This window comes from Bufo gargarizans, chromosome 3 (genome assembly GCF_014858855.1).
Source record: "Bufo gargarizans isolate SCDJY-AF-19 chromosome 3, ASM1485885v1, whole genome shotgun sequence".
NCBI classification, from domain to species: domain Eukaryota; kingdom Metazoa; phylum Chordata; class Amphibia; order Anura; family Bufonidae; genus Bufo; species Bufo gargarizans.
Genome location: NC_058082.1, coordinates 247,220,537 through 247,240,690, shown reverse-complemented (window position 1 = coordinate 247,240,690; position 20,154 = coordinate 247,220,537). Strand labels below are relative to the sequence as shown.

Here is a 20,154-nt window from a genome sequence, read left to right as displayed (position 1 = left end):
CTTCTAGGCTGCTGGAAAATAATTGAATGCTAGTTAATTTAGTACAAATGTTCACTGTGGGTGATGACTATAAATATAATAAATATAGTTACACATTATACTCACCTTATTAAAATGTACAAAGCAAAGATACGTGTGACAAGCAGCCACTAAAGGGTGGTGTAAACCATGCACACATAACATTCATTCTGTAGCACGAGTAGGGAACTTACTGGTGAAGTGTATATGTATTTCTAAAAACTGCAGAAAGTTCATATAGACTGTACCCTATGCCTGTAAACCCCAACTTTCCTTCAGAGCATTAAAGGGGTTGTCCAGCCTTCATTAACTGATGGCCTATCCTCAGGACGGGTTATCAGTAGCTGATTGGCAGGGGTCCGACATCCTGCACCCCATGGATCAGCAGTTTGGGTGTAGCTCTGACACCAGAAGCAGGCAGCGGAACTACACAGCACGGTGGACTTTGTAGTAGCGGGGGCTTGTTACTACAGTGCTGCGGGAGCAGTGCTGCAGTGACGAGCTCTCTCCACTACAAATATGGTGGAGCTGTGCAGTTTTGATGTAGACTTCCTTTGCTACATCCATATGACTGGTCAGCTAGTGATAGCCTATCACAAGGATAGGCCATCAGTTAGTAAAATTTGAGCAACCCCTTTAATATTGTCTACATTTTTTAATACTACATTTTTCATACTTATCCAGCTTTTTTTTAACTTTTCAGTTAGTTGTTAAAGCCTTTTTGGGATGAATGTTCTTGAAGTCTCTATTATATTTGGAAACTCCTGAATACAGAGTTTATAATAATCAATGCATTAAAGGGGTTGGCCCATCTCATTAGGATATGCCACCAATGTCAGATAGGTGTGGGTCCCACCTCTCTAGAATGGAGCCGCAAAAGCGAATGAGAAACGTGGGAGTCCTGAAAAGAGGCGAGTGAATGAGATTAGCTTTTTCTGTAAATTCTATGGGAGTTCTGATAATAACCAAACCAATGCTCGCCTCTTTTCGGCACTCCCTAGAAGTGAATGGAGGGTGGTTGTTCTTATGTACACCCTCATTTACTTAGGGGGCCTCATTTTAGAGATAGGCGCAGGTCCTAGAGGGGAGACACACACCTATCTGGCATTAGTGGTATATCCTAGCGATATGCCACAAATGTGAAAGATGGTCCAACCTCTTTAAATTTTAAACCGGATATATTATAGCTGCATTTTAAATGAGCAGCATGAGCCTAGTTTTATCCACATAGTTACCATATTTGTGCAAAATAAGCGAAATCTTACTTTGTACCAGACTTACATCAGTATTTACATCTGAATTTGGTGAATATAGGAGAAAATATGGCTCAAAATACAGATGAAAATACAAGTAAAAGACAACATAATACAGAAATAAATATGGTCTTAAATATGGATATATATAATACCTGTTACATGTCCATATGTATGTCTATATTTCGACCGTACGTCTATACACATGCGTATGGCACCCTAAATTCATCCTTCGGATAGATCATCAGTATCTGATCAGTGGGGCCCGACGACTGGGATCCCCACCGATCAGCTGTTTGAGAAGGCACTGGCGCTCTCAGTAGTACCGTGGCCCTCTCTCTGCTCACCAAGCACAGCCCCCTACATTGTACAGCGACTGTGCTTGGTGGCGTAGCTCAGGCCATGTGACGGATGAACATGACGTCACATGGCTTAGGCAAAGCTGGAGAAGACAACAGCGCTACTGCAAACACCAATTACTTCTCAATCAGCAGGGGTACCAAGTGTTGGGCCCCCAACGATCAGATACTGACAAGCTATCCAGAGGATAGGTCATCAGTTAAATAATCCTGGAAAAACCCCTTTAATAAATGAGATGTTCTATTTTTTAGATTCCTAAACATGGTTCAGTAAGAGAAGCATTAGGACTACACCCTAAAAAAGGCAAAACACAAAACTCTGCACAAAAATCATTTTTCTCCTGCAACATAAAGCCTAGCAACCCTAAAGCTTTTTACCTCCATCCCACTCGGACATTAAAGACAGTGATGAGTTGCCACCTTTACAGTTTTAAACCAGGCAGTGATATTTGGGGGATGAACAACATCCAGTTTTCAATCCCTTGTTGGGTTGCAGTGGCTGTGAAATCTGATTAGTACATATTGAGGTTGGATATACTAATATGTTCGGTTTCATACTGTCCTGGTTCTCATTGTTCGATTATATACCTTTCAACTTTTCAAAAGGTGGCAACCCTAAAGCTTATATATGAAGCGTGTATTAAAGTGGACCTGTCACCAAAGACGTTTCCTATTCAAGAGTATATGACAAAATGACACGTCCTATTCTGGTTTGCCTCCTTTATAATAAATCAACCAGTTAACAAAAGGTAGGACATGTATTCTGCAATATTTGAAGCCTCTATTGTTATTTAGTGGTAAGCAGTCAAATCGCCAGTGTAAATGTATATGAAGATGAAAGCTCCACTTTAACAGCCCAGGGTGACACAAGAGCTCTCCGTCATACCCAGATCTTCCTCTTGAGAAGGTAAAGTTGGCTGCTTCATTGGTGACTTTCTACATGCAAATGCGCACTCGGGTGTGGCAGTTGAAGGAGCACGTGGTATCAGAATACCCCCTTGTTGAAGAAACAGGCACTTGTTAAGACATCAAAAATATATATCTCTATAGTTAATCATAAACTCTATGTGCCAAACAATTGCTAGAAACAAAAGCAGTAAAACTGCTGTGGTCCAAATTTTTTTCATTTACAAAAATGGGAACTACTAAATAGTAAAATGGGTAGTTTACTTAGTGAAAAAACATGTGACCTATATGACTTCGCTGTCTTCCATAAATAAAACAATGCTGGTCTTACACTAGGGCCAGGCAATGTTCTACTTGTTTAAAGGGGTTATCAAACATATTTGATCAGTGAAGGTCCAACTCCCTGAACCCCCACTGATCAGTTGTTTGAGCAGTGCAGCCTCCTCACAGCTCACCAAGCACAGCGCTGTCCATTTCATAGTGGTTGTGCTTGGTATTGCAGCTCATGCCCATTCTCTTGGCTATGTGACTGATGAAGGTGACATCACTGGCCTAGGAAGAGGCCTCAGCACTTATCAGAGAACCGTGGCTTCTACAAACAGCTGATTGGCAGGCATTCCATGAAGTTGAGATGATCCTGAGGATAGGTAACATCAAAACCTCAGAAAACCCCTTTAAACTGTACTTACTGCTCCATTTCTTATATGAAATCTGGGTTTGATATTCTCTATACTGTACATAGTAAGGAAATCTTTATACTAAACTGGCTGATTGCAATTACAGTCAGATGTATGATTTGCTTAAAATGTGTAATCCTTTCTGCTATAGGGTTATAATCTGCTTAGAAAACACACTGGAGTGTGAGTGGGAATGGATGATCTGGGTTACATTAAATTGTTAATGCTTAGAAGTAATTTAATAGAAACCTTTAAAAGATGAGCACAGAAAATATAAATGTCATTGTCCATGTTATACTGAAGCAATCATAGTATTCAGCAAGCTTTCATTGCCAATCTAGGAGAACATTTTAATTTTATTTAATTTTATTTCATTTTCATTTTTCTCTGCAGGAAGCTTGAGCATGTACTTTACTGCGGTGAGTCTTTGGATTCTACATGTCTCTGCAGTGTTTCTTACAGGGTGCTGTGTTTTTTAGCTGCAACCCACAATTTACTGAAATCCATGGAATTAAGTTATTGTTTTTTACAGAGTTAGAAAGGATTTCACTTTCACTAAATATTTGAGGGTACACTAACAAATGGCTCAACTGAAGTCCTATTTGATCTTTCTCTACATTAATTCCACAGCTCCACAATTAGGTTTCCTCCTAGAATCCCATCCTTACATACTACTGGAACGCTAAAACTGTTGTGATAGGTGTGACCGAAGTGTACATCTGGGCTGAATACAGTTAGCAGCGGACTCCTGTTAATGAAAAGAATCTGAGCCCATTCTTCCCCCTCTTAGGTCCAAAGCAGAACTTTCTGAACTCTGCCAGGTTCCTATGTATGAGTTAAGTGGATTAGTACCCTAACTACTTTAGTTTAGTTTCTTACTCCATTCCCCTTCCTGTTCGATTTACTAATCACAAGTGGCAGGTTTGAACTGATTAACAATTTTTTCCTTGTTTATCAAAACGATGTGTCTCCCATGGAAAAAACAAGACAAAGGGTGGCGATAGGCCCTTTTACCTTTAGGCCCATTTCGCAACTTCACAAATTGCACCTTCAGCACGTCTATCAATGTGCATGTGCAGGGGCGTAGCTATAGGGGTGCAGAGGCGTAGCTATAGGGGTGCAGAGGTAGCAGTCGCTACCGGGCCCAGGAGCCTGAGGGGGCCCAAAGACCCTTGTGCCACATAAGACACTGGAATTATAGAAAGTGCTTGATGGTCAAGTTACACCTCTGGCTGGAGGGAAGGGGTTAGGTTAAGAATTTGGCATGAGGGGGGGTGCCCTTTCAATGTTTGCCTCAGGCAGCAGGAAGGATATGTGCTCCCCTGCCCCTTGCCAACAAGTAGTTAGAGAAGGGGGGCCCAAGCTGAACTCTTGCACCAGGGCCCATGAGCTTTTAGCTACGCCCCTGTGCAGCATGTGCAATACCCTAGATAGCAAATTGTTTGGTTTATAATCCTACTGCTATGTTTTTCTATGTCATACACTGTTACACCAGCAGATGGTGTATGGGTGGAACTGAGAATGCAGCTAACCACTCCATCCCCCCCCCCCCCTCCCCTCTTGATAAGAGTCTTGGTCCTCACTACTGTAGGTAGTCTAGAAAGGAGACAGGGAGAACATCCATCCCGCTCCATAGGGCCTTAGGACCAGAAATCGGCTCATATGTGAGAAACGCTGCTCCAGGGAGGCAGGGGGGCCGAAGGGCTGCAGTTACCCATCAAGTTATGGTGTTCCAGACAGCAGAGCCATCAGCTACCACGGCTTTATAGATCCTGCTGCAAAGTGAAGCTACCACGGCTTTATAGACCCTGCTGCAAGCTGGGGGAGAACGAGTTAAGGAACCCGTCACTGTAACTCAATTCAGGCAAACCTGAAAGCCTGCATTGTGTAATGGACACCTACAGGTACAGGTGCCAGCTTTAATATCGTAGTGAAGGGGAATCAGGAGAGAGAGACTTTGTCATTTAGCATACTTCTGAGTGCCAATAATTGCCATCTAACCAGCCACCATACCTCATTTGGTGACAGAAACTGCATACGTTATATTTTGCACTCAGTAACAGACATTTGATGGTACCCCCGCTTATGTCTGTCTGATTTCTTCACATCACCTTTTCACTGCAGTGACCCTCAGGGAGTTATGGCCTGAGAATGTACACCATGACACAACATCTCATCAGAGCCACTACCACTCCCATGCCAACCACTGCACTGGCCCCTTAGGGGCCACTGCTGTGCACATTATAGATTATTTGTGTACTAGCACCCTTCACATGAAATCCATAGTTTTATTATGGACTACTGAGATTCTTTTCACAGCAATTGTTGAAATGTAGAGAATTTGGAAATACTGAGAATATGTTAGCATGTAGATCTCGTAATAAAAGTGTCATAAAGAACGTTTGATAATGTTATTACTTTACCTTGATTTCTCGGTCTGCCTGTAACATTGGTAGCTGAAGGCTTCCTACGTATGGCTGTTGGTCTAACAGGAAGAAGTGGTGGTGAAGATACTGCAAGGATAAAGAAAGTAAAATGACTATAACTAAAGGCAGTAACAATTACCTAACCTTATATTTTCGCTTTAGAAACTCTATTAAAACACTACTGGGTCACACTGATCAGTCATAACATTAAAACCACAAATTAAGTGAATAACTGATTATTTCAGGGCATTCACAGCTGTCAGAAGATACGATATGTTAGGTAGCAAGTGAACAGTCAGTTCTGGAAGTAAGGGTGGGTTCACACTAGCGTTAGGGATTCCGTTATGGCATGTTATAACGGAAAATAACCGAATGCCCAGACAAAATGCAAAACGGAAGCCTTTAAAAAGCATTCTGTTTGCTTTCAGTCCTAATAGAAGTCTATGGGTAAGCATAATGGATCCGTCTGGGTCCCGTTATGCAAGACAGAAAACAAAGTCCTGTCGAAAAATGTGGAAAGTTCAAGGACTATGAATACTTTTTCAAGGAACTGTTCAAACGTCAAATCTACCAAAAGGGGCCCAATCGGGGCCAGGTAGCTACATGTTTATGGGTGCAGAACACACAGTGCATCGTAGCTTGCTGTGTAATCACAGATTGATCAGGGTGTCCATTCTGACCCTTGACCACTGCTAAAAGTGTCTACAATGTGCACACAAACATCAGAATTAGGACATGGAGCAATGGAAGATGGTGGCATTGTCTGAAAAATAGCATTTTACATCATGTGGACCCAGAGTGGTCAGTCTAGCCCCCCCTCCTAAGGGAGAGGTTGTGTGTCTAGCTTACCCCCTGTAAAGGGAAGCAGCAGGCCTCGTCCCTGCCAGACAGGCCCTGCCTGAGTTCTAAAAGATTGCATGTCCCCTCCTGGGCTTTTATTAGCTAAAAGCCAAACTAAGTAAGCTTGAAGCTAAGAAGAAGTTCCTAGGATTAAAGTAAGACTACAGACAGCTAAGTCACAGATGCAGCAGAAGAGGAAAAGTTCCAGCCAACATAGCAGGGCTGAGAGAGTTTGGATGTAGCAGAGCTGAGAGTGTTTTGCCTGCTAGAAGTTAAGCCAAAACCTGCTGATGACCAAGATAAAGTCTGGAAACTGTTTGGATTACCATTTATTCAAGTAAAGCTGTTAACTATGTTAATACAAGTCTGGACTCCATTTATTTTACTTATTCATCATGCAAACCACTTCTGGGATCCAAGGATATAGAGCAAGGAGAATCCAGCAGGAGTTTTTTTTTTTCTTCCTGGCTGTGGCGCTCTCTGCTGCGATTGGACAGCTCACAGCTGTCTCCTCCTCATTGCTCCAATGCTAAAATTAGCATACCAGGCGGGAGAATACAATGGGGGCCACAGCAGGCGAACGGAGCGGCGCCCAGAAAAAATAGTAAGTGCAGTTAGATCCCTGCACTATGCCCTACATATCCTGATACTTAGTTTATAATGTCTGGACCCATAGAAGGTCCTCTTTAAACAGCAAATATCATGCTGACTGACTTTAATGCTTAGCCTTGCAGACTCTGGATCTTCTTGCTCCTTTCTTTTTCTCTCTTTCCGGAATACTGTAAATTAGTGATGGCTTTCTTGATGCAATACTCCAAGAAGTGAGCACATGTAGCTCCTCTCACTTTCTGAGCTAACACTAGACTCACACTGACTGAACTAGGGGCGGACTTAAGTCCACTACTTAGCCTCCTACACAGGCAGAGTCAGGATTGTTATACCCAATTTATAAATTCAAAACCGTACTGTTTAGTACAATACATTAAAACATCAAAATAACATTTAAATGGCAAGCACAATTTGCAAGTACCCTATTCTATTCTGCATATAGCCCACTGTTATATATATTTGATAATTGTACATTACATTGTGAATAACTATACTAGTTAGCAGATGTAGTCCTTGTCAATAAAACCATCGGGGCTACACTACACGTATATTACAAGAGTATCAGGGGATTAAGCCAACTATTTACTTATGTACCTGAGATCTGAGTGCATGTGCACCCAGTCGACCATACCTGAAACTCCTGGTCTTCCTGTGACATTGCTATGATGAAATCTTCTACGTATGGAGGTTGGTCTTACAGGAGGTAAAGGTGGTGATGATACTTGAGGAGGAAAGAAAAATAATGAAATATGTAAATGTTTTCTAGTATGAAATCACAGATTATTTTAGAGCATTATAGTAGCTGTATAATCTTTTCTCTCCTGACATCTATATTTACAGTAGACGTCGTATGAGGAAAACTATAGAAGTGTTAAAAGTTATTTCGGTCCTCTATTCTCTCGTCTGCACTAGCATATGTAAATATTTGTTTATCCCTAAGACTGAAGATACTTTTGGTATTTGGATCATGTGAACAATCATTCATAGAAAATGTAGACACAGCTTCCCGACTAAGCATTGTCAAGTACATGAATTCCAATAAAAACATTGGGGGTCATTTATTAAGACAGGCGTTTAAGACGTTAGTCTTAATAATTCCTATATCTGGCGGTGGACCCGCCGAAGTTATAAAGAGGCCGAGGGCCTCTATGTAATTTCGGTGCATCCAGCGGCATTGTTATTGTAAGGCAGCTTCCTAGCTGTCTTACATTTAGACCATTTTCTACGCCTAACACAGGGATAGAAAATAATTAATGAGAAGGGTCTGTCGGCCCACCCCTTCCACGCCCACTTTTTTAGACCTGGAGTGAGCGGGGAAAAGATGCAGATAACCGCTGTGCCCCAATCTGCGCCAGAATATGGCTAATATAGGTGAGTCTCTTTAAGTCTCTGTAGGTGTCCAGGTTGGCGTCTATCATTAATTTCACAGCCCAATCATACCCCTCCTAAATCTCAAGTTTGCCTAGCAAACCCTTTAGGTCAGCTTTACTTTACTATTCAGAGTACCTGAATGTGCTCATTCGTTTCTGTATGTCTGGATGTGTATAGTGAGATCCAATAAAGCTTTTCCATTTTCCTTGTGTACTGTTGTATATGTCTTACCACTTCTATGGGGTCAAGTTTGAGTAACTGATTCAGTTGCAAAATAATAAAATCCCTACCAGGAAGATTAGGGCCCAAGCATCAAGCAAATAAGCTTCTGAGGACGACTATCAGAATCACATGTATGAATTTGTGATATTTAACCTTAACCTTATCAGAAGCATGCTCATCAGGAGACCTAAGTTGCATCCTCATCAGGAGACCTAAGTTGATGGAACAATAGGGTCTGGCGGTCCACTAGCGTTATTTTAAAGATAGGTTGTCTTTATGAGACAACTGCTTTAATGGCTGTCACAGATATGGCCCAAAAAATGGTTAAAACCCTCAAGAATTGTTCTACATACCCGAAAATGTTCTTTTCCCAGTGTTGTTTGGTTCCAATGAAATATTTCTGCTAACACCAAGAAGCTTTGTACTGTCATATACTTTTCCACCTGAAAAGCAAATCATAAATTAGCCAAATCATAAAAATCCACTACATTTTACAATACAATTGTTTTTACAATTGGATTTTTGCATGACATAGAGAAAAACTGAAATAGCCTGCGAGTCCCCAGATGCAGCCATAGCATAATCCAGCACACCATTCCTTCATTCCGATCACATACAGTACATGCTTTAAAATTCTGAGGTATTTAACACCACTAGGGGCATTCCAGGATTTACTTATTTTTCAAATCCCCCCATCCTCACCTCTGGACCTCTGAAGGGAAAAATTCTTACCTGGTCCCCACTGCTCGGTTTAGACTCTGTGGGTCCAATGCTGTCTTCAATGTGTTTCGCCCCCCGCATGCAAACTTCTGGCATGGACAGGATCATGTGTGCCACTCCAACCAATGACTGGCCTCACTGACCCACCAATGATGTGCTGCAGAGGAACATAGGACTCTACCCATAAAGGAAGTTTACATGTGGGAAATGAAGCGCAGTGAATACCAGTGTCGGACTGGGGAACCTAGGGTCCACCCGTAAAATTTATTTTGGGGGCCCACCGTACGGATACATTCAAATATAATACACATTTTAACAAGTTTTTTTATATGAACATAGACTGATTGAGGTGCTGTACATTGTATATATGTATGTAGTGCAGTAAGTCTACTGCAATATGGTATTATGTGCCACTTGTGCAGGGGGTGGGAGACTAGGGGCCCGCCGGGGGATTCCCCTATACCCCTGTGGGCCAGTCCGAGCCCGGTGAAGACAACGGTGGACTCAAGGCACCAGAACCTAGCAGTGAGGAGTAGATAGGTACGCAGCTGTATAAAGGTTGGGTTCCTACGGTGGTAAGTTGGTTTTTAGCTCATATTTAGTCTGTTGATTTCATGTAAAGAAATAGAAGTTCAGATATCTGCCTATCCGTTTTGACTCTTTGAATCGTAACAACCAATCACATCTCTGGTCTTGAAATCACGACTCCCATCAGTATTATGCTCTATTACTGTATATAGTTCTGTTCCTCCAGGACACAGTTATGACCAGTGACTGTAGCTGCCTGAAAAGAAAGTCTAAAATTGTCTGATACATAACCTGTCATGCAGAAATGTGATTATGTTAGAAAATTAAGGTAAAAAAAGGATAAGCAGCGCTACAAATTCCAACATGGGAAAAAGGATACCGTTAGTAAGGGCGGTGGTGCTCGTAGATAGAGATCCCAGCCAAGGGTCCCATCATCAGGTAAATATATACAGGTGGTTGGGTACTGAGTACTTAATTAGTGAGGGGGTCTCAATGATACAGTCAAATCAAGATCCCCTCAGTTCTCCCCTCAGCTTGTCACTGTTTAATTATTCGTTGATTATGCCAGCAGGAGTATGGAGGTCCTCATTATCCCTGTGCTGTGGATGGGGAGCGATTCTGTCTTTTAGGGGATCGCTCCCTTTCTTTAGCAACAGTGGATTATTCTTCTTTCTATTAGCCACAAGTCCGGAATATGAGTACGCCGGGCATAGGCACGTACTTACTCGAGTGCAGTGCCAGTCCTCACATGGAGACTACCACATGTAAGTTATTAAAGTCTATTTAGGTGAAATGTTTACAGTATAAACATGTCACTGAAGGTTATGTTGAGAACAGATTATAAGAACTATAAACATTAATATGCATCTATCAGTGACACAACTGATATTGCTTGAAAAAATATGTGTATTAAATGATCTGTTAATGTGATGCATTTGAATGTTAGGATCACACCCCCATTCTATGGGGAGGTGAGGGACACTCCCACATAAGCACTATTTAAAGGCACACTCTTTATTGTGATTTCACTGCTTAATAAAGACCAGAGGTGGTCGAAACGTCACTGTAGTTATGCTGCTGGTTTCATAAAAGACCGGATATTTTCATCAATGGAGGAGTGCTGCGGATTTTTGTATATGTCAGAAAATTAAGCACGCTTGATTTGCATGATGCTGGATTAATGGATTTTGAAACCAATTATACCAAATTCTAACCTCTTACTAAGCATTTCCTTCTTAAAATTTTACATGGTTATGTAGGTGTGAGATTATTTTAAGATTATTTGGGCCTCACTTTTCTGCTCGGCCCAACTCAGTTACTTCTCCTGAGTGTCAGGTTACCGTGAACAACAGGCACACAGCAGTGACGTCACCCTGTCAGGTTATTTAAACCAGGCTCAGTCCGCGGGATGTCGTTTGCTATTCAGGAAGTTTGCCTTCCCTGCTGACCTGCTAGTCGGCAGGGAAGGCAAACTAGTACTACTACAAACTAGTTTGTCTTCAATTCTGTGTGCTTCCCTGCCACAACTTTTGTTTTTATACTCCATCAACTCTGTCACAGCCTCAGCTTTGCTACATCGCCAGGTGTGCAACAGCTTTAGCCCTTCTACATCACCAACATCTTAAGGTCTGTACAAACTCTGCTAACTCTGGATCCCAAGGGTGCAGCAGCTTCTCTCCCATTGCTGATTGACCTCAATGAGTTGGCTAAATAGGTATCTCAATTAACTTTAAGTCCAGGCTGTGTGTGACCTCTTGGCACAGAGGGACCTGGTCCGGCAGCATCTTCTCCTCTCTTGAAACATATGCCACAATCTTTTCTTTGTCTGGATCCACTCCTTAGGGATCTTCAGGAATCCTAAGGCATGCTGGGGCTTAATTATTGAATGCACTGTACACTCTGGTCAAACAGGGGTGGACTGGGAACTTAAAGTGGCCCTGAAAACCCCTGAAAAGTGGCTCCATGTTGTAGGCGGGTCCAAACTGACAGAAGGCAAAGCTAACAAAAGTAGCTGAGGCCAATGCAAGTGGGAGGATCCAGCAATACCATTTTGCAGAGCAAAATACCACCCCAAAAGAGGTAAATACCACAGTACATCCCAAAATACTACCCTAACATAATCAAATACCACAGTGCACCACAAAATAATGACCCAGCAGCACAAAATATCTCCCCAGAGGATGTTCCATGATGGGGGTCAGGACCATGTTCTGTCCACCTGAAGCTTCCAGCCAGGTATATAGGTACTTGATGACCCCATGTCACGGCTGAGGATGGGGAAAATCCTCAGCCGTGCGATGCCAGAAGATGTAAACCACTGCTCGGCCAGGACGAGAGAATTAGGGAGCAGGTCACCTCCTAAAGCATCCCTAATCCGTCCCTAACTCCTAGCTGCATGGGCCGACCTTGAAGGTAGGAGGGCCCATGCTCAGGAACCTTGGATCCCTACTCACCCTCTGCCGGTCCCTGAACTAGGAGTGAAGGGTAAGACGACCTGTTCCTTCTGGACACGGAGGAACAGGAGTCTCACTGGCCAAGCTGCAGGAAAAAGGGGAACAGAAACAGGCCTATGGATATGGCAGGTGCTGCACTAGTTCCAGCCACCTGCCACAGCCTTGCTGACTGGATCCGTGTGCAGGCAAGCTGAAGTCCACAACAATACAAATAGAACTCAGCACACACACATCCACACACAGGAACCCAGATCCATAGCTGCACAGAATAATAAAGGAAAACATAAACTGAACATCACACAAACTTAAACTTATGACCACAAGGGTGGCCCCCACTGGCAGGTGAAATAACACAGGAGGCTACTCCAGCTAGGCATGGCTGAAGTACCCCTCAGACTGGAGATAACAATGAGGCTTTATAGGCCCAAGTAGTCACACCCACACAGACACACCCAGTGTTCACACACACAGAAGGGAATTAACCCTTCCAACACCAGGAAGTGTAGTGAGACCACATAAAGGGAAATGCACACAAATACTCACTGCAGCTATTACCGATGACAACGACATGTGTGGCAAACGTGTCCTGGGAGCCGGCCAAAAGGCAGAGACACTGCCACCACATGTACATCAAACCAAACGTTGCCACGGGCAGCTACAGTGAAGGGCAAATGTCACAGTGCACACCAAACATAAAACAGAGTGCACACCAGACATTCAAAGTGCATACATACACACACACAACTCCAAGGCAACCGCACACATACCTGTTGTCCTCGGCAACCGCACCTGAGGCAGACAGCAAAGTGCCCCCAGCTGCGGTTGACACAATAAACCAAACCGCGGGCAACTGTATGCGGCTCCCAAGGAGTCACGGCCATAAACATAAACCCCAACTCTAAGAGCGTCAGATCATGACTTACTTGGCTGGAGTTGATGAGAAGGGCTGAGGCTTCCCCCTGGGCATTGGCCCACTGGATCAAACAAGAGTGGCATATATTATTTCACTGTTCTCCAGAGAAACATTGGCCTGGGCAGCACCCCTCTGGGAACAGGATGACCCTATTACTAGCACTCTGGAGGTCCTGGGACTACCATGGCTGAAGCAACATTCACCAGTGATTCATTGGTTGACAACCAAATTACTGGATGGGGTACATTTTGTTTCTGGCATTAGGTATTCCAGTTTCATAATATCGATGACCTATCACATCAGCTATTTTTGAAGGGGCGAAGGTGCTCATGTGAGCACTTCATCCTTTTCAATGTTTAACTGCATGTCTACATTGAGTGGGGGGTACAGGTTAATTATTTATTGCTCTACCATTCAAATAAACAGGACAAAAAGGTGTAATTACACTGCATCACTGCAACATTGAAGAGGATGCAGTGCTTGCATGTGTGCTGTGGCCCCGCCAAACAGTTGATCAGTGGGGGAGCTGAAAGTTGAACCCCACTAATCTAATACTGAGGTGACCTATATGATGAGGATAGGTCATCAATATGATAAAGCCTGAAAACATTTTGAAGTCATTCATGGGTCTTCCACTGTTTCAAGTCAGTATCTGTTCACTCTGGTATGTCTGTGTTGCATAAGCCCTGCTTATCTGGACCAAAGCATCAGCAGATCCACCTCACCAGATAAGACATAAAGCTTTCTTAAACCCCAGCATCAACAAGTCATACATGAATGGCACACAATTTTCTTTTAGTATAATCTGCTGTCTACTCGAGTTGTATTTCCAATGTGGCAGGTTAAGCCTGTGCATCTAGGCCGCCACAATTCTGTGTAAGAATATTTGTCTCCCACCACTTGAGGTACACATGCTACCATCAGTGTTACGATTGCATATCACGACTAGAAAATACCAAAGTAACAATAGTTTACATCACATATCCAACGATCCTAATCTAGACACACATTGAAAGTCTGTAACGAGAGTGTGTCATACATCCCATTTAACAATGGGGCTCTAGTATCTACTGACTGCCCTTTTCACATCTCCTTTCAGATACAATGAACTGAATTGTATTGGTATGCCTCCCGGTAAGGGATTCAGAAATGATGACATCATCATGGTTATGTAACTACACAATCTAAACAAGGCCTGACATTTCCGTTGTATGCTGTATTTATGTAACACCGCTGCTACAGTTATTTTGGTTTGCTTGGAAATAACACCGGGTCCCATGGTGTAAATTTAAGCATTGATGAAAATCATTGTGTATTGAGGAATCTCATGCAATTTTAGAGCTGGAGATTTATTGTTCCACCAAGACTGCATTTTATAACTTGATGCTTAAAGCTCCTTTGGTGGAATTTTTGGAGTCCTTGGGTCTCAGACATTTCAGCTCCAATTATCCGAGAGCTGACTCTCTACAGAGGATGCTGTGAATGTAAGAAAAGCGCTTTACCATATGAAAAGACTTAACGGTTCTCTTTGGGTGTTGTGTACAGAGCGCATAGTTTCTGGATCTCTGCATAGCTTCATGTCTTGCGAGAGCTGGCATATTTTCATGTAAATGTTCCTCTAATTTGCTTGATTCCATTCATTAGAGAGAATATGCAATTTTTTTTTACCTCAAATGTACACAATCATACTATATTGTAATGGAAAATATAAATGATATAATTATCCTTACTTATTTATCTACGTCATCATTTCTCCTTGGGCACTTAGCAATTGTTTCTGACATAGACTTACTGTAGATTAGCTCCCTGATAAATCTCAGTAAGGACCACTAATCACAGTGCTGTCAGTGTCTGTTAAAGTCACATACAGTATAGGGGGTAGGTAGCTAGCGGCAAAAGTCATTGTTCTCCTCCATAACTTAAAATCAGTCTGTTCTATATGTTGTTAAAGAGGAGCTGTCACCGCCCCCGACATGTCTGCTTTAGTAACTACTTGCATTCCCCATGTGATAACAATTCTGAAGCATGTTTTCTTGTCACTCTATGTTATCCCACTCCTCTACTATTCTTGCTAGAAACCTATGGATAAAGGTACAGATGGGTTTTGGCAGTTGGGGGGGGGGGGGGGGGGGGGGGGGTTTGCTGCCACTGTCAGATTATGCAGGGACTCCAACCGGTAACTCCCATCTGTACCTTTATCCATAAACATCTAGCAGGAATAAAAGAAGAATGCTACATACAGCCATAAGAAAGCATGTTCCAGAATTGCTATTACATGGAGAATGCACAAATTGGTGCAATTTTGGCACAGCTAGGGTTTCTACACTGTTCTCCGACTTGCTCACAAAAGGGATCAGTCGGAATGACTGGAGCTGAATGGAAAATCAGTAGGGCTTAAGATGTGACATTTTGCATCAAAACTGTGCACAACTTGGGCATAACATTCTGTCTCACAGTAAGGCTACTTTCACATCCGTCATAGGGTCTCAATACCGGAGAAAAAGACTTTTGTTTTGTCCCCATTAATTGTCAATGGGGACAAAATGTGACTGAACAGAACGGAATGCTCCAAAATGCATTCTGTTCCATTTGGTTGCGTTCTCTTACAGGAGAGCAAACTGCCGTTTTCTTTCCGTCATGGGGTGCGGAGCAAGACGGATCCGTCATGACCCACAATGCATGTCAATGGGGACAGATCCGTTTTCTCTGACACAATCTGACACAATAGAAAACGGATCTGTCTCCCATTGACTTTCCCTGGAGTTCATGACGGATCCGTCTTGGCTATGTTAAAGATAATACAACCGGATCTGTTCATAATGGATGCAGGCGGTTGTATTATCAGTAACGGAAGCGTTTTTGCTGAACCCTGCCGGATCCAGTAAAAATGCAAATGTAAAGTAGCCTAAGCCAACCAGCAGCTGGTACAGAGCAAGAGAAAAGTGTCTGTCCTGGCGCCACATGTATCATCAGGCTGAGCCACTGCAATAAATGTGGTGCAGGTCTAGACTGCCTGTCTTAGTTTACACCATATATAGGATTAGTAAATCTGGGCCAGTGCGTCTTACCACTAGCATTTTCTTCATGGAGTTTTTAGCTATATAGTGTTGGCAAAATGCCTGAAAAAATGGCAACAGCCATAACATGCCACATTTGTAAAAAGTTAGAAGGACAAAAAAAGACACCTAATTGACAAAAATTACCAGTAGTCAAAAAACGTCTGTCCTGTATTTAATATTTACTATCGTGCTTCAGTTAACATCTGGAGCTGGCATTTTTATTGCAAAAAAATGCACCAAAAACATGGTGAAAAAAGTGCAGAAAAATGCCCCCCCCAAAATAAAAAAAAATATGGGGGAGATTTATCAAGCCAATCGCTTTCTGGCGCAGAAATATTCTAATTTTCTGAGATACCGACTTTTGGGTTTTCATTAGCTGTAAGTCATAATAATCAACATTACAAGAAATAAATGCTTGAAATAGATCACTCTGTGTAATGTATATATATATTTCACTTTTTGAAATACTAAAAAAAAGAAACTGTTCAATGACATTCTAATTTATTGAGATTCAGCTCTATCTATCTATCTATCTATCTATCTATCTATCTATCTATCTATGTTTATTGTATCTATCTCTCTATCTGTTGTATCTATCTATCTATCTATCTATCTATGTATCTATCTATCCATCCATCTAGACTCATTTTTAGTTTATATCTAATTCAATTATGACTTTTGATCTAATCTTTTTATACTGAGATTCCCATGTGTCCGATCATCTTAGTGCTGTGAGATTATAAGTACAGCTCATAAATAGACTCATTTTGGCTCACACGTATAGTTTATAAATTCAGTTATGACTTTTGATCTAATCTTTTTATACAAAGATGTTCATGTGTCCTGTCATTAGAGTGCTGAGACATGAACCAGCTGTGATTTCTGGTGCACAGAACTTGCCCTATCTATCTATCTATCTATCTATCTATCTATCTAGACTGATTTTAGCACACACATTTTCATGTGTCTGACCATCAGAGTGCTGTGAGATAATAGCTATGACTGAGACATGAACACGCTGTGATTTCTGGTGCACAGAACATGCTGTAAGCCGACTTTAAGTAATATAACATTTCTACGTCAACAGAGATTATAGTTATACAGGATATTAGAAACATTTATGATACTCTAGCTAAGAAAGAAATATTCGTAGATTTTTGGCAGGAAATGTACATTATTTGGGCTATTATTAGTGATTTATATTGAATATCAAACAACCCAACTCATTATTTTATATAACATGAATTACTTAGAGATGAGCTGTCACCTCTCCTAACTTGCCTGTTTTAGTAACTAGTTGCATTCCCCCTGTAATAGCAATTCTGGAAACTCTATTCTTATGAATCTATGATGTGCCATTCCTTTATTATTTCAGCTAAAAATGATGATTGAATTGCTAGCAGTTTGCAGTGAAGGTACAGCTGGGTGTTACCAGTTAGGGGCACAGTCTGACACTGGCAGCACTGATTGGATAGTATCCGACTGTGCAGGGACACACACCCAACAATTAACATCCATCTGGACCGTCACTGCAAACCGCTAGTAATTCATTAATTACCTCTAGAAGGAATAATACAGGAATAGCACAACATAGTCATAGGAGTAGATGCTCCAGAACTGTTATTACAAGGGGTATGCGAGTAGTTGCTAAAATAGATATCCAAAGAGGTTACTGGTCCTTTAAGTCCTGATTATACAGGGTTTGTAATGTATAATGGTGTTAAGCGGACAAAATAAAGTTCTGTTCCTAATCAAAGCAAATTATTTGGCTTTAGAAATTGATCTATATTTCCTTTTTTAATATAATATACTGTAAATTACACAACAACAATATATGCATATCTTATGCTCTATATAGCACACAGAATTGTTATTGTCACTGGATCACAATATAGTAATACTTTAATGTTGGGGACAGGAATAGAAAGTAGGAGTTAACTGTCTCCCCTTATGTAGCCCCCAATATCATACTTGTTCCCGCTCGCTGGCCATTAACATAGTCCATGTCAGTTCATTTAAGGGACAGATAGATGTTTAATCCTAAATATACAGTTTGTTTTACACAGTGTTAGCTTTTCCTCAACTACTCCACCCAAAGTGTGTGAGAATGCTTACTACTGATGAACATGAACCCCTATTCCAACCATGACTAGGGAATAGTTGGACCTTCTTGTACTTCTGTTTTCTTACTACTTCACCACAATGTTCCTTCCATCAGCGGTTTTCCAATGGTTCGCTGCTAATCTCGAATTGGCATGGGAATACTTTAGGGAGCATAAGGGAGGAAAATTACAAAATGAGCCTGACAATGTTATTGAGATGGATGCTATATGGAAAAAGATGTATTTTATATTATGACTGTAATCTGTGACTTGATTTGTTTTCCAGGAATCACTGGAACTATTATATATTCTTTCAGACGTGTTTGCAAACAAAATGGTCCAAAATGTAAGAGTTTGAGGCTTGATCATCCAAGTACATTAAAGTCGTTGGACACATTCTGGCTACTTTTGATGAATGTGTTTGTCAGACGACGATATGGCACTTATTAATGCAGCCTCTGTTCATATTCTGGGCCATTTTCTATATTTCATAAGGTCTTCCTCCTTGTTGGCTACGTCTTTTCTGATGTACACATACAGATCCTGTCCATAAAATGGCTGCTGATGGAGGGTCATGTGACCAGGCAAATCACTGAGCCTCCTCCAAATACACTGCACCTGCCATATGCACTGTTGGAAGTTTGGGGCAGGTACTGTTGAAACCCCTTTAAAGGAAATGGGTCATCAGAAAATTACCTTTTGTTTAAATCAAGTTTTTATATTTAACATGTTGTTAAATAAGTTTTGATAATGTTATTTTAAATTTTCCTTCTCTATGTCTACATTTAATAAAAACACATAAAATCCTGCAGTTTTCGCACTGGCCACTAAGTCTAATAATAGGCATCACTTCTTGGTCTATACAGATCACTTTACTGCAGTTACCTGCTTATCTGTACACAAAGGTGATATAATTACATATGTGATTAGAATGACAGATAAGACAGGATACACTATTCACAGTTGATGATTGTCAAAGCGTATCTATTCTTTCATTGTACAATAACTAGAGATGAGCGAATCGAAGCTGACGAAGTGGAATTCGATCCGAATTTCAGGAAAAATTTGATTCGCAACAAATGTGAATTTTCTCGCTCTTGTGGTAACGAAGCACAATTTTCCTAAAATGGCGGCTACACGTGTGAGGACTGAGGACATGTGGCAAGGAACTCTGGGAAGGCGGGATCACCCAGATTGACATGCCTGCATGCAGCCAATCAGCAGCCAGCCAGCCCTGTGATGTCACAGCCCTATAAATACGGCAGCCATTTTAGATTCTGCCATTTTCCAGCATTCAGCGTGCAGGTACAGACGTGTGAAGGCGCTAGGGACAGCAATTGGAAAAACATCATTGGGGGGAAAAAAATAGACAGAAAAAACGATTTATAAGTGCAGGGAAAGGATAGGGAGGAATCATTTCACAGCATGTTAGTGAAGGGAGAGATGTCAGAAGGCACTAGGGTCATTGATAGGAAAGTGATTTACAACTGCAGAGAGCGATTATTTGGGTATCCAAATAGCCATTAGACAGCTCTGTCATTCCAGCTATTTGTTATTGGGCTGCAAGTGTTATGTTGAAAAGCCCTTAGTGGCTTATATCTTAGTATTTTTTGTATCTTATATCAGTACTAGAGTTGAGCGAACACCTGGATGTTCGGGTTCGAGAAGTTCGGCCGAACTTCCCGGAAATGTTCGGGT

The 20,154-nt window shown here is 41.6% G+C and overlaps 1 protein-coding gene across 7 annotated transcripts in view; it reads right to left on the bottom strand.

Annotated features, from left to right (window-relative positions):
* LOC122930979 (ABI family member 3 binding protein) overlaps window positions 1-20,154 on the bottom strand; it is a 407,440-nt gene that overhangs the window by 63,266 nt on the left and 324,020 nt on the right. For 6 of the 7 annotated variants that reach the window (XM_044284793.1, XM_044284795.1, XM_044284794.1 and 3 more), the window contains 4 exons: window positions 9,035-9,124; window positions 7,720-7,809; window positions 5,637-5,726; window positions 2,517-2,627 (listed from right to left, as the gene is read on the bottom strand). In XM_044284793.1, the coding sequence (XP_044140728.1) occupies window positions 2,517-2,627; window positions 5,637-5,726; window positions 7,720-7,809; window positions 9,035-9,124 (381 nt within the window). The remainder of the gene's footprint in view (window positions 1-2,516; window positions 2,628-5,636; window positions 5,727-7,719; window positions 7,810-9,034; window positions 9,125-20,154) is intronic. The other variant, XM_044284797.1, reaches the window with a different exon arrangement.